At 40.0% G+C, this 14122-nt stretch overlaps 2 protein-coding genes across 2 annotated transcripts in view; both read left to right on the forward strand.

Annotated features, from left to right (window-relative positions):
- The window catches only part of ncapd3 (non-SMC condensin II complex, subunit D3), a 45012-nt gene extending 35134 nt beyond the window's left edge, over window positions 1-9878 (forward strand). Inside the window, exons 29-36 of the mRNA XM_030066501.1 lie at window positions 1229-1396; window positions 3128-3231; window positions 4076-4155; window positions 5047-5094; window positions 5809-5871; window positions 6898-6946; window positions 7858-7922; window positions 9778-9878. Coding sequence (XP_029922361.1) covers window positions 1229-1396; window positions 3128-3231; window positions 4076-4155; window positions 5047-5094; window positions 5809-5871; window positions 6898-6946; window positions 7858-7922; window positions 9778-9788 — 588 coding nt within the window. The 3' untranslated portion in view covers window positions 9789-9878. The remainder of the gene's footprint in view (window positions 1-1228; window positions 1397-3127; window positions 3232-4075; window positions 4156-5046; window positions 5095-5808; window positions 5872-6897; window positions 6947-7857; window positions 7923-9777) is intronic.
- A 2599-nt stretch (window positions 9879-12477) lies between these two features.
- LOC115374050 (apoptosis-stimulating of p53 protein 2-like) overlaps window positions 12478-14122 on the forward strand; it is a 54856-nt gene continuing 53211 nt past the window's right edge. Inside the window, exon 1 of the mRNA XM_030073162.1 lies at window positions 12478-12818. Coding sequence (XP_029929022.1) covers window positions 12810-12818 — 9 coding nt within the window. The 5' untranslated portion in view covers window positions 12478-12809. The remainder of the gene's footprint in view (window positions 12819-14122) is intronic.

Here is a 14122-nt window from a genome sequence, read left to right on the forward strand (position 1 = left end):
GTCGCTGTTTTCACAGTTTTCTCTGTCGGAGGTGCAGCAGGACGATCCAAACCGTGGAAATGAGCTGAATGTTAGTGGCATCGGCACGACGCCCGTCTGGTGTCCACAGATCATTTAGGATCACAGGACAGGCAGGGCTACTGCACTGAAAAGCTTTCCAAGCAGCTAAGTCATCAAACACACACACACACAGACGTATCGCGTTACTGTGATTCATGTACCCACGGAAAGGCAGCCAAAACAAAAATGTGCTGAACACACATCTGCTGCAGTGACTTTGACTCCCGGGCGGTGAGCAGAATGTTTTCAGAAAGCAGCTGTCAGAGCTGACCTGAAAACCCGATCAGTGCATCGCTATGAAACAGCCAAATACAGAATTTCATCACAAAAATAACTCAGAGCCATATGGATCGAGGATGTGTACGCGCAAAAACGATGCTGAGCAAAAATCTGCGCAGAGGTCGGCGTGTATCGGCGGGAAACTCGCCGCGAGAAGGTGGAGGACTCCGATTTTCAGAGAGAACGTATTCTGCTGACAGTCACGAGGAGAGATTACACATTTTTATTTTATTCCAAATGTGATATTCTTTACTGTTCTGACACTCAGTGCAATAGTCTGAGTTCTGTGGCCAATAAAGATGTAGAAGTTCAAAAGTTCAGTGTTGATCATTAAAATAAATCAGAGCCACAGTGAAGGATGGGTCCTGCAGCTGCTGTGGTGACATTTATAAAATAAAATAGTAAAGATAGATCGATAGATAGATTTACTTTATTGATCCCAAACTGGGAAGTTATTGTGTTACAGCAGCATCAGTAGAGCACACTGTACAACATAAAGCAGATAGATTCAATAGAAAAAATGCAAAATATATACAATAAAGACTATGAACAGTAAAATAAATAAATAAACATCTAACAATATGAAATCTACAGATGGTGTAATAGTTAAAACAGAATGAATGTACATTAAACTATGAATGTATGTACAACTGTGCAAAAAATGTGGCAGTGTAAGAGGTGGATATAAATAATTAACAGTTAAGGTGCTGAGTAATGGAAATAATAATAACCTGTTTTATGTGAGCTGGTTTTCTATCAGATCTCCTGTGTGGGTCGTTGCAGAGCTCTGACTTAGTCATGGAAAACTTCTGAAACCCCTCGTTTCTTTGTTGAATAATGATAATTTATTGTTGTGCCAGTGTTGCTGTAAAGCTGTGGTGTGTGTCAGGTGACGATGCAGGATTACCGCAGCGAGGTGAAGGAGCTGTTCTCCGGAGACGAGCAGCTGGCGGCCGAGCTCGAGTTCAGCCTGGAGATGTCTGACAAGCAGAGGGAGCTGGAGCAGCAGCTGAGCGGCTGCAGCCTGGCAGCCGACGGCAGGCCGGCACCCGCAGCGGTCAGAGCACGCACACACACACACACACACACACACACACACACACACAGTATTCATTATAATAAAGTTAAATAATAGAGTTTTTAGCAGAATGTGACATTTAGTTCTGACATTCAGTTCAACAGGAGAACAAATCACAGAGACTCCAGGTGGGTTTGACCAGAGAGGGTTTCTGAAGCGGGTTCTACCTTTGATGTGTTTTCTGAGGTTTTAAATTAAAATGATGATGATCATGATGATGATGATGATGATTATAAAGGTTGATTCTGATATTTTTGGGTTTGGTCCCAAAATTATTTATTCAGGGTTTCTCTCCTAATTGTACTCTTGGCGGTGAAAAAGCCTCGCAGGATGACGGTGGAAGTCAAAACAATTATTTGGGGGGGATGAGAAAAAATAAGTAAATAAATAATAATGAATGAAAAAGATAGAAAGGGTGAATGGAAACTCACAAAAAAAGAGTAAAAGAAAAAGATAAATTATGATTCAGCGCATATTAGGGCTTTCACGGCTAGTGATTTTTACAGGTCGACTAGTTGGACCCACTGGTAGTTGACTAGTCGACTAGTTGATAACATATTATGTAATTTAAAAAAAAGACGCAGAGAGAAGTTTCTGATTCTGAACATAAAACCAAATAAATAGTTAGACTCCCGCCGCTCTCGGGCACATCGCCACAATCCACATCCATTTTAGCTGCTAAAATAATAAGAAATGAAAACTGGACTCACCAAAGTGACTTTATCTGCCGTGTCTCCTCGTTAAACAAAATAAACAACAATAAATCCAGCTGTTGCCTGTCGGCCAATAAAAGAACAACGCTAGACTACTCGCCCTCACTGTCACTGTCCTCCTCCTTTATGATGTTCACCCTGCCTTCTTTTTGGTTCGCGTTAAGAAAGACCAGTGCATCAACGTGGGAAGGATGCAGACTTGACCGCTGTCGGGTGACCGTGTTCCCGGCCAGGGAAAAGACACGTTCGCTTGGAGTGCTGGTGGCTGGAATAGCCAGGTAGCTTTTGGAAAGCTTGGCAAGACGGGGGAAACGCTCCTCATTATAAACTTGCTATCTTGTAGGCATAAAAAAAGGGGGGAAAAAAGCTTGAGATTTTTTTATTTTTCTTATCGACTTTTCAACTAGTACCCACGAGGTCGACTAGTTGGTGAAAGCCCTAGCGCATATTAATACATATAAAATTTACATAAGAAACTATTAAATCGTGAAATGTAATTCTTATTCAAATAACTTAACGCTGACGTCCAACTAAAACCTTGTATCTCCATAATATCAGCCTTTGTGAAGCGCAGGGAAACAGTCCCGCCTCTGGGTTGACGACGGCACATTTTTCAGTTTCTAATTAGTTTTGTAAAGGTTTCAAAACCCCGAGGCCTGTAGAACTGAACAGAGGAGTGCGGCAAAGCTCAAATTCAGCTAAAACATGAAAACCACCAAAAGTGGACATACAAGGTTTTCACCTGACAGTGACATTATGCAGGTATGAATTAAAATGAATAAGCAGAAATGTTCCCCAAAAGGTAAATTACAAGTGTTTAAAAATTATTCCAGTTATTTGCCTTATTACTATTTTGTTATCATAATATAATACATTATTTGTTCAGTTTCATCATTTATAAATTAATTATCCAAGTTTTTTTTATTATTATTATTATTGTTATTATAATATCTATAAGTGGAGGCCTCCAGAGGCTGACGTGCTGCTCCTCCCTCAGGGTTCGGTCCCGGCCTCGCCCGCCCTCACCGCCTTCGCCACGCCGCAGCCGCCCAGAGCCAACATGGCCGCCCTGCTGCGCGCCAGGCTGTCTCACACCGACAGGTACACACACACCCCGACTTTTTACTGGATATTGTCTTATTTCATGACGTCTCACAGTTTCACTTTTTTTTACTATGATGGCGTAGAAAAAAAGAAAAAAAATTACGGAGCTGGGAGAGAGGGGGTACATAATCCGAGAAGAAATACTCAGGATTTTTGAGATTACAGTCATAAATTAACAAGGACAAAAAAAAACAGATATTCTTTGAGACTAAAGTGCTACATCTGAAAAATTTATCAGAAAAGAAAATTCACAAATTCTGAGATTACTAAGTCACAAATTTTTGAGAAAAAAACTCGGAAATTCTGAAATTAAAGTTGTAAATTTATAAGAAAAAAAAAACAGTGAAAACTATTTTTTCTTCTCCTCTGGGATTTAGTAAAAAAGGAAATCCTGGTGTTTTTAGCCCAGAATCACAATATTCTCATCAGCATCTGGACGGTGGAGCCTTGGACAAAAAGCAAAACAAAAACATTTTTTCTCGTAAGTTTGACTTTATAATCTCAGAATTTTTGAGTTTTTTTTTTCCCCATACACCTGTTTTTTCTCTCGTAAATTTACAGCTTTAATTTCTGAAATTCTGAGGTTTCTCTCGAAATATTACACCCTCTTCCTCCCCCGGCTCCATAATCCCCCCCCCCCCCCCCCCCCCCCCCACAACACACCGTTTTTTCCTTTCAAACGTGTATTTCTGTAATTCTCTCAGTCCCATGACTTCATAAATCCAGTGGGATCTCACTGTGCTAACAAGCATTAAGTGAAGTACAGCAGTGTGTAGAAAGTGAAGTACATGATTAAGAAAAATGTGTGTGTGTGTGTGTGTGTGTGTGTGTGTCACTGCAGGCGTCGCTCCCTGCCGTCGTCCTCTGTCAGATCGAGGCAGGAGGAACAAGGATCCAAGTCGCTCTGTCTGGAGGGATCAGGTATGACAATGCACCACAGTTTTCAGATTTCTGAGCCGACAGCGAACGCCACAGCTGAGTAACCTCCAGGGTCTCGTTCTGCTCTGTCACCGCCCCGTCCCGCCCCGCCCCGCCCCGCCCCGTCCCGTGTCGGCGTGCTCCCTCTCTGAGCCGACCATGACTTTAGTGACGTCCTGCAGTCTGAAAAACTTTGGGACTTTCCTAAAAACCTGAAGGCAGCAGACAATATTTTTATCTTTTAAAAAGCAAACGTAAGACCCTGCCTCTCCACCCTGGCTTTTGAATTAATTTTACTTATTTATTTATTCATGTATTTCAGCCTGTCTGCCGTCTCGGTCTGTCCTTTTTATTTTCTCGACTGTTTGGTTTTAATCCCCGGGCACTCTGGATTCACTCCCCTCTATACACTTCCTCTCTTTTACTATTTTATTATTTTATTTTACACCCTTAACCGTTCTTTGACGTCTAATCTACTCTCTGGACTTTTTACTTACTTATTTATTTACTCACTAACTTATTTATTTATTTATTCATTGCCTCATTTGTAAATTTATTTTCTGCTTTTCAAGTATTTCTCATGTTATTAGATGAATTCAAACCCTCCTCCAGGTCTGCAGAGGAGCAGTGAGACACAAACTGCTCCGGCACTTTGACACAGAAATTTAAATGAACCTTTAAATTCAGATTTTTCATTTTTTTTTTTTTTTTAATGCTCTTGAATGCAGCGTGGCTCCCCCTCCGTTTCCCTGATCCATGTCAGCCTTTTGACGGTTTTCTCTTATTGCCACCAGGCAGATTTAGACACTTCATTATTCAATTTCCCCACCAAACTGCTAAACAGCCTTATTTCTCTGGCAGCTCACAGTTTTGCTCGTGTTCGTTTTCTTGCAGTCATCACAAAGGGAGCCGGGAAGGACCGAGCCATCAGCACACCCAAAGGTAATGGTTCAATTTTACCATTGATTAATCTATTGACTATTTTTTTCACAAAGATTTGCCCTTTTACAGGGAGGACACACATATTTTGAAAAGTCTTAGACCATTTTAAATTGAGTTTTACAAATATCAGTCCTTAAGCGTCATTAAATAGTCTTAAATTTGAACTTGTGGCATATCCAAGTTTTATTTAGTCACATATTTCTCTGTACTTCTTGTAAATTAGCCTGACTCACTTTATACTCAGCAGCAATCCCAGAAAATCCTTATAGTTTCCTGTGAAGTTTGGTGGGAAAAAAGTATTGCAACAACACCTAAAGGACTCTTACAACACTACAAAGACTTAAAACAGCATTTCATAGGACCATCTAGTTAAAAACGACCACATTCAAACCTGAAAGTTCCCGCTGCACTTGAAAAAACACGGGATTTACCTTTAGACTGACCCGAAATGCAGATTGGTGTAAGAAAAAGATTATTTGTCCAAAATAATCTTAAATTTCACTCAAATCTGTCTTTAATATGTAAACCTCTGACACCCCTAGACAGCCTGTTTTATTTTTTAATGTTTAACAGACATTTCAGTCCGATCTGTATTTTACTTGGTGCTGCTTTTGTCATTTTTTTTCACTCATTTATTGACTGCAACTCTGTTTTTTTGTTTTTTTTGTTTTTTTAATCCCTCCCACAACAATGCTGTGTCCCGCTGTGACCCAGGCATCGACTTCAACATAACATTTGGTGAAGGCCTCAGCGCCATCTTCAGCCACCGAGGAAGCAGTAAGTGAACCGACGACTCACTGAATGACCAAAGTGTGTGTATATACACTACTCACAAAAAGTTAGGGATATTCAGCTTTCGGGTGAAATTTCAGGATGAAGCTAAAATGCATTATAACCTTTACAGGTGAACTTAATGTGACCTTCTGTAAACTTTTGAATGCACATGTCCAACTGTTCAGTGTTTCAGTACTTTTTGCACAAGTTGCTGTTCTCTAACAAGGAGCTTAACGGCAAAATTCACATCAGGTGTTTGATGCTCCAGCTCATCGAGGTCGTATCATTAGGGAACGGCTGCTGGAGACTGGGGTACCTCAAATGGAGTGGCCTGCACTTTCTCAGACCTGAATCCCATAGAAAACCTATGGGATCAGCTGAGTCGCCGTGTAGAGGCTCGGAGCTCTGTACCCCAGAACCTCAATGTCCTGAGGGCCGCCCTTCAAGAAGAGTGGGATGCCATGCCTCAGCAGACAATAAGTCGACTTGTGAACAGCATGAGACGTCGTTGTCAAGCTGTAATTGATGCTCAAGGCCACATGACAAGTTATTGACACTGACATTTTTTGTTGTGGTATATCCACCACTGTTGTTGGCTTTTGTTTCAAGAAATTGTTTGAGATGAGGAAATCACCAGTGCATGCTTCTACTTAAATGCCCTACTTTCATGATATAATATCACTGTAGCGTGAACTTTACATTTTCCATAAATTTCACCCAGAAGCCAAATATCCCTAACTTTTTGTGAGTAGTGTATATATAAATATATATATGTGTGTGTGTGTATATAATCACAATGGAGTGAGGCTTTACACGCCTGACGGGGGAAAGCCACGCCCTCTCTGCTCGGTCAGTGTGATAAGTTTATCAGTTCAGCCTTTCACTCAGATCCATTCATGGCTGTTTTTAGACTTCCTGCCCGCTGACCGAGTGAAACAGCGGAAGTCTGTCCAGCTCCGTTGGGGGAAAATGACCTTGGAGGATTTGAGCTTTTTTTAAAATTTCAGTGTGACGCTCGTCTGTTCACAGGTGTGTTGGAGGAGGACAGCGTGCTGAACGTGCAGAACACTGAGCAGCCGTAAGTACCAACGCAAAACCTGAACTGACCAGCGTGACAAAACAACAGCAATCATTCTAAATGTTGACAAAGCTGCTGGTTATGTGTTTTTTTTATTGATGGATTAATGATTTAGAGCAGCAACGTTTTTCAACCCCCCCCCAAACTGATCGAGTGATGGAGCACGGACCCCGTTCAATATATATTGTATAAAATTGCGTTTTATATTAAACTGGGCCTAGTGACATGTAGAAATGTACCTTGTTATTGTGCATTCAATACTAAGCTATTCAAATAATACACAGTTTTATTTATTCAAGTTTTTATTTTAAACGTGCAAGGTAAAGTGACAGCAAAAGGTAAAGTGGACACAAAAATAAGTGATGGCCTATTAGTGCCACTGCCATGAATAAACATAGCTGTAAATTTAATTTAATCTGTAAATTAAATTTGTGGGGGGGAAAATCGGGGAAATTTTTTTTTTTAAATAATATATATAAAAAATTGTCTAATAAGCCAAAAATTTCACAACCCCCTTGCAGTACCTCCGCGGACCCCCTAGTGGTCGCGGACCCCCTGTTGAAGACCTCTGATTTAGAGGATAAGATATGGAAAATAAAACCAGAGTCTGATGGGAAGTGACCAAAGTAACGTCCTCAAACGCCTTCCTTAGTCTGACCAGCAGCCAAAAAAAACAAACAAACTATTAATTAGATAAAGAAAATAGTGTTTTTTGTTTGATAAATGATTGAAATAGTCTGTTATGAAAACCATAACAAGTTTTCTATCAATTAATTGACTAACCACTTCAGCACAAATTGTAATGTGTGTAGTAAATGTGTGTATTGTGAGGTTTGTGTGGACATGGTGGTACGTTTAGTTAAAGGTGTTGCTGTTTTCTCCGGGTGTTTGACTGCCGCTGGGTGTTTCAGAGCTGCAGGGCCGAGGCAGTGGAACGTCCAGTCTCCTCTCCGCCAGAAGAAAAGACAAACCAGAAGTACTTAACTCCACCCACAGGTTTATTTGGGTCATTCTGCAAAAACGGTGGAAGTGCTTACATTTTATATTTTCAGGAAATAAAGACTGTCCTTGCAATTCACGGAGACTTGAATGGAGGTCAGCTGGACTGTTTGTAGATTCCATTTCTCTTCTCATCCAGAAGCTCCTTCAGTCCCGGGTCTTTCAGCTGTGGGGTCGTTCTCCGGCTCGTTCAAACCACAGGATCGTTGGTGATCCTGCAGGTTGTGACAGCTGTCGTTAGTGTCGGTGGAGTCACCTGACTCCGTGGGCGTTTCTCAGTACCGAGTTCGCCAAGTTCAGACTTGTGAACTTTTGAAGCTGGGACTTGTTGAGGTCGACTCGGGAGGACAGACTTGGAGGACGGACGGTCGTTCTGCAGCTGGAACAGCAGCAGCTTGATGACTGTCTTGGCAATATTGAATGTAACGAGATATCCTGTAGTGTTTATAATAATAAAGAAGAATGATATAAACACTACTCTACCTCCTCCATTTTCATAAATAAATTCCATTTAATTTAGCTAATTTAATGTAAATAAATTACAGCCTACAGCTCAGAGGGGCTATTGATGTTATAATAACTACAACTCCGCCTCGTTCTCGTCTTCATGGGCTCATTTATCAGTTTTACAGTTATGAGTTCTCTCCTCTGGTGTTGCCACCATCGCCGCTGGTTGGTGCAAAATGCATGCTGGGATACCTGGCTGCTCCAAGTCCACACAACAAGTCACCAGGCGATGCGTCCTCGCTAAAAGGGACGGAGCAAGAACACATCCGGGGATTTGGACCGAACTTGGTCAGATGGGAACTTTGAATCAGAACAGGACTCGGGTCGTGACTGATGACGTTTCACAAGAACGTGAATTGAGAAACGGCCCATGAGTAAATGACGTCGTTAGGGTTAAATGATGGTTATCAGGGTCACCTGACTCCGGGAGTGAACAACTGTTGATTCCAGGATTGAACGACTGCTGTTAGTGTCACATGGCTCCAGGAAAAATAATCAGGTTGTCAGGGTCACTTGACCCCGGGAGTGAACGACAGTCGTTAGAGTCACCAGACTCTTGTTGGGGTCATGAGGGGTCGAGGTTGAATGGTTGAACTTCCTGTGAGGGGCTGACAGGACAGAACCATCGTTCACCCCTGACCCCAGGAGTGAATGACAGTCGTTCGGGTCAATTGACGGTCGTTATGGTAACGAGGGGTCGATAGTGAGGGGCTGACAGGACGGCGCTGCAGGTTGGACATGGATGGAGTCTGAACGCCGATTGATCGCTTCACTCCTCTTTCCAGCCACCCGTCCTCTCTCTCCGGGACATGAACGTTACATAAGAACTGATCACATCGAATAGTTGACTGATTTTGAATCGATTGATCACTCGTGGTCTGATACCTGGCAGCCATTTTGTTAAACTGGTGTTACTGGTGTTGCTCCTCTTCCTGGTAACAGCAGTGCCATCCTGGTTAAAGCTCATCGTGTTACTACATGTTTTCACATCATTAGTTCATATTTTAGAGTTAGTGTCAAACGCTTTTTTATATTCAGGTTGTAATGTGGAGAAATCTTTTTAGAAACAGTGAATGTAGGTAAGACCAATGACAAAGAAACAGCGGATGAATTCTTTAATGAAGTGGATGAAAATAATAAATACATTTAACTCGACCTGTGGATTGAAGAAGTTTCAGGTGAGAAGGAAAACGTTTCAACAGATTTGTTTCACTCAGTTTCCACCGTTTCTGCAGAATGACCCGTTTGTTTCTTTACTCTCTAATTTTATTTTAATAATGAAAATATAAAGGAAACGTTCCCTCATCATTTTCTTTTCTTTTCAGAGAGAAAATGAAAGCAGCTGTGTTCACACCCTCTTCTGGAAACTTTGAACATTTATTTTTTCTGTTATTTTTTTTTGTCAATAAAAAATGTGTTCGCATCAGTTTGACAGCCTCAGTGTTTCTTGAACCAGCTGCACTTTTTTCTTTCCATTCAGGAAAAAAAACACCACGTCAGAGTTTATTTAAAACCTCCGAGGCTTTACAGGCATGAGAAATTGAGAATTTTATTTGTCAAATTTGATCATTTCTTCACTTGGAAACTCAGACAAAAGGTTTTTTCTCCAACTTCATGACTCACAAACTGGGACGTGTGAATGTGGCGCTGCAGGCAGGAAGTTCCCACGACACAAAATTTCACAGTAATGGAAAAATCTGTAGAGCTTTGCAGGTTTTAAATTGAAAATATAAAATCAAAATCAAATTTGTAAATAAATATATCCATGTAAAAGTTGTTGACAGTATTTTCAGCCCTTGAGTGTGTTTTAGACAGAAACATCTTCAGGTTTACAAATGGCCTTGTTATTTTTTTTAATAAAGCATCGTTTCTGTGCAAACACCCTCAGACAGGCAGGACAGAGAGAAAATTAAAGTATGAGGAAGAAAATATATCTCCAGTCATTTCATCTTTATGGGAATTAATTTAAATTTTAATTGGAACAGCGGTCAGTTTAGCAGATTATTATTATTATTATTATTATTATTATTGTTAGTCCTGCTTTCCTGGCATGGATTTGTAATTCCATAATTATATTGATTTCTTTACCTTACTTTAATATTATTATTATTAACATTATTATTGTCATTATAGATGGGACTTTATTCATCCCCAAAGGGAAATTCAAATATCCAGCAACTCATAAAAAACAACCGTACTTACAGTCATACAGTCATACAATCAAATAGTATTAAACTAACGCTTATATAAATAGAATTAAATGTTATTAAACTAAATTTAAAATAGCATAAATAGAGTTGAAAGTAGTAAATTGAAATATCAGGAATTATTATTATTTTTAATTATTTAACATCTGGCCAGGAGCTGCAGATGAAAATTAGTTATTTTTAAAATTTTATTTTTATTAGTTTGTTTTATTTTTTATTTATTTATTTATTTATTTTCCAGAAATGTTTATTGATGTGCATCATGACTGTCAAAGAAGTATAATCCCTGCTGTGTGTTGGTGTGTTTTCAAGTTTCAGATTCGCTGTCAACACAGTAGATCACCAGCAGCTTTCTATTTTTCTATTTTGCAGCTTCTTAATGAATGTTTATCAAATTTTCATCATTGATTTATTTTCAAAGAAGCTGAGAAAATAAAAGCCCCGGCAGATATTAAACTGCGTGTGCGTGCGTGCGTGCGTGCGTGCGTGCGTGCGTGCGTGTGTGTGTGTGTGTGTGTGTGTGCAGACTCAGCAGCTTTACTGTTTCAGAGTTTTTGACAGAATTTGACACCAGCCTCGCGCTGCGGTGACCTCAGCTCACACTGACACACTGAGGGCTGCAGCGGCCGCCAGGGGGCGACACACACGCACACACGCACACACCTAGAGAAATGAGGAGGAGTTTATTCCCGTTGCTAGGAGACCGTGGCAGGCAGCTCCGTCAAGTCAGACACTTTCAGACCGGAAGTCGGGCGAATCGTCGGTAAAAATAAAAGTACCACAATTTCACAACAACTCAACAGTGCAGTATCCCTGTGTATACACGGGGCATATAGGTTTACTTTTATTATATGCTCAGTTTATTTATGTATTTATTGTTGTAATATTTTGTAGGGTTAATGCACATACTTTTTTACAATTTCTTAAACATATTTCTGATGCACATCTTTTTATATTTCTTATTTTTTTCTGTTTCTTATAATTTGAGTAGCCTCAGCTGACCCTGTTTCCCTGTCAGGGTTCAATAAAGAACTTTTTCTCCATCAGGTGACATTTATCCTTTTCCAGTTGTCCTGATTTGCCTGTTTTAAACGAGAGGAGTCGTGCTGGTAGAGGTTATCTTTTTTAGATCTGAACACAAACTAATCTCTGGAAATTTCTTTCACTTGAACTAGAATGTGGTGCACCTTCTTCATGTCAATTTACATGAGGCACATCCTTATTTTGTTATTTAAAAAAATGTGCATACTTTTATATTTTCTTGTTTGTTTTTTTCTGTTTTTTGTAATTATTTCATATATGTTTCTTTGAGAAACTGCAACTGATCCAGAAAAAAAAAAAAAACATCAAATTTGAGTTTCTTTACAGTCTCAGAGGCTTCACAGGCCACAAAATTGAGAATTTTATTTGTTAAATTTTATCATTGCAGCACAACTTGGAAACTCAGGCATAGTTTTTCTCCAACGTTTTGACTTTTTGAAATTTCCAACCTAGGAACCTCATCTGATTAGAGAGGATGGTTTGGGTTGCTTCTTTTACTTTGCTTATAAGTCCTTAAAAACAAACAAAACAAATCAACAACAACATAACATGATCTTATTTTCATTTAAATATAAGAATTGCCAAATACATAGGCTACTGCTCGTTTCTGTGGCTTTTATTGTGAATGCGTAGCCGGAAGTTTCTTGTTTCTCTGTTATCGACCGCTTGACGCGCTATTGATTGGCCTGTCGTGATGCACACACACTCACACATTCACACACACACACACACACACACACAGCTCGGACCCTCATTCGGTGCGAGGCGCGCGGCGTCAGCAGCTCGCGCTCTTTGTTCCTGCGGGGAATATCAATAAAGACAGGATTTTATTTTGGAGGAGCAGCCCGCAGCGCACGTGCCGAGCTGGAGGTTTCTCTGCAGGTGAATCCGGCAGAATATAATTTTATTCTCAGGGTTCAGTGATCAGGAGGCCCGCGGGTTTACCGCAACAGGTCGGCGGATAAAGCCCCGGCCTCAGAGCGAGGAAGAGGAGGAGGAAGAGGAGGAGGAGGTGATGAGGATGATGATGATGAGGATGATGGTCTGTGGTTTGGACTGAAGCCGAGCGGATCTGCAGTTTGGATGTGAGGCAGCAGAGAAGTGCCAACATGATGCCGGTGAGTGGAAAACATTTTAAAATACACACACACACACACACACACACACACACACACACACACACACACTGCAGCAGGCAACCCAAACTGACACTGACGGGGGGAAGGGGGGGGGTCATGTTGTTATTACTGTTATTAATGTTTTGGTTATTGTTATGGTCATTATAACGCGTCACGTGAACGTGCAGCTGTCAGTTTTTATCGTAAATAAAAATCAGTCCAATAATCATAAAAAATTAAAATAGTACCAGAAAAAAAGGTGTTAATAATTGTTGTCATTATATATTGAAAATTAAATGACAGGAAAATTACCAAAAAAAAAAAAAAAAAAGTCAAAACAAATTTACCAAATATTTAAAAAAAAAATAAAAAAATAAAGAAAATAAATAAAATAAAATAACCCCAAATTTCCCATGAATAATAAATAAATAAATACATAGATAAATTAATGTAATTAAAAAAAGATGAGTCCAACAATTAAGAAAATAAAACATTGCCACAAAAAAAACAAGAAAGCTGCTGATAATTATTGTAATTCTGTATTTTAAATTAAATGGCAGGAAAATTATCCACAATTTGTGAAGAAAAACCTTTTCAAATTAAAGCCCACCAAGTGGCTCCTGGGTTTCAAAGGGTTAAGCGATTTATAAGAAGCAAAAACAAATTAAAATCCAATGAAATGAGACCTGAGACACTTTTAGATCAAATTATCTGAGAGCTGCAGGTTTAATGTAGAAATAACGCAGAGCTCCAACGCCGCGAGGCTCTGACTGACCACAGCTCAGCTCCAAAACCTGTGGTCAGATTGAAATCTGCAGAATATGAGCAGAATCTAATCTGAACACATGAGAGTGAGTGACAGAGCAGCAGGGATTACCGGGCAGCAGGACACACACACTCAGCTCTCACGGCTGGAATCTGTTTTTCTTTTAGTCGCACAAGAACCAAGGACGCTCTCAGAGGAACCGTCCGACTGTTCAGTTTCTAACCTCTGAAAATATGTTTTTTTTTTTTTTGTTTTGTTTTTTTAGATTTTAATAGAAAAGCTTCAGCTCTGTGTGTGCGGTACAAACACCTCTCCTTTCGTGGAAACCCTCCGACTGCACTAATACAGCAGCAGAGTTCAGTTTTTAAATAAATAATGTCAACATCGTTTTGTGACATGGGAACATAGAGCCGGGACGATACACTTACCTCCTGGTTCGATACGGTCATGACGCCTGAGTGCCGATCAGATATGGACTGAGATTCTTAAGTATTGCGAATTGATATTACGATTCATTGCGATTTTTGTTTTTTGAATT

Source organism: Myripristis murdjan, chromosome 1 (genome assembly GCF_902150065.1).
Source record: "Myripristis murdjan chromosome 1, fMyrMur1.1, whole genome shotgun sequence".
Classification (NCBI taxonomy): domain Eukaryota; kingdom Metazoa; phylum Chordata; class Actinopteri; order Holocentriformes; family Holocentridae; genus Myripristis; species Myripristis murdjan.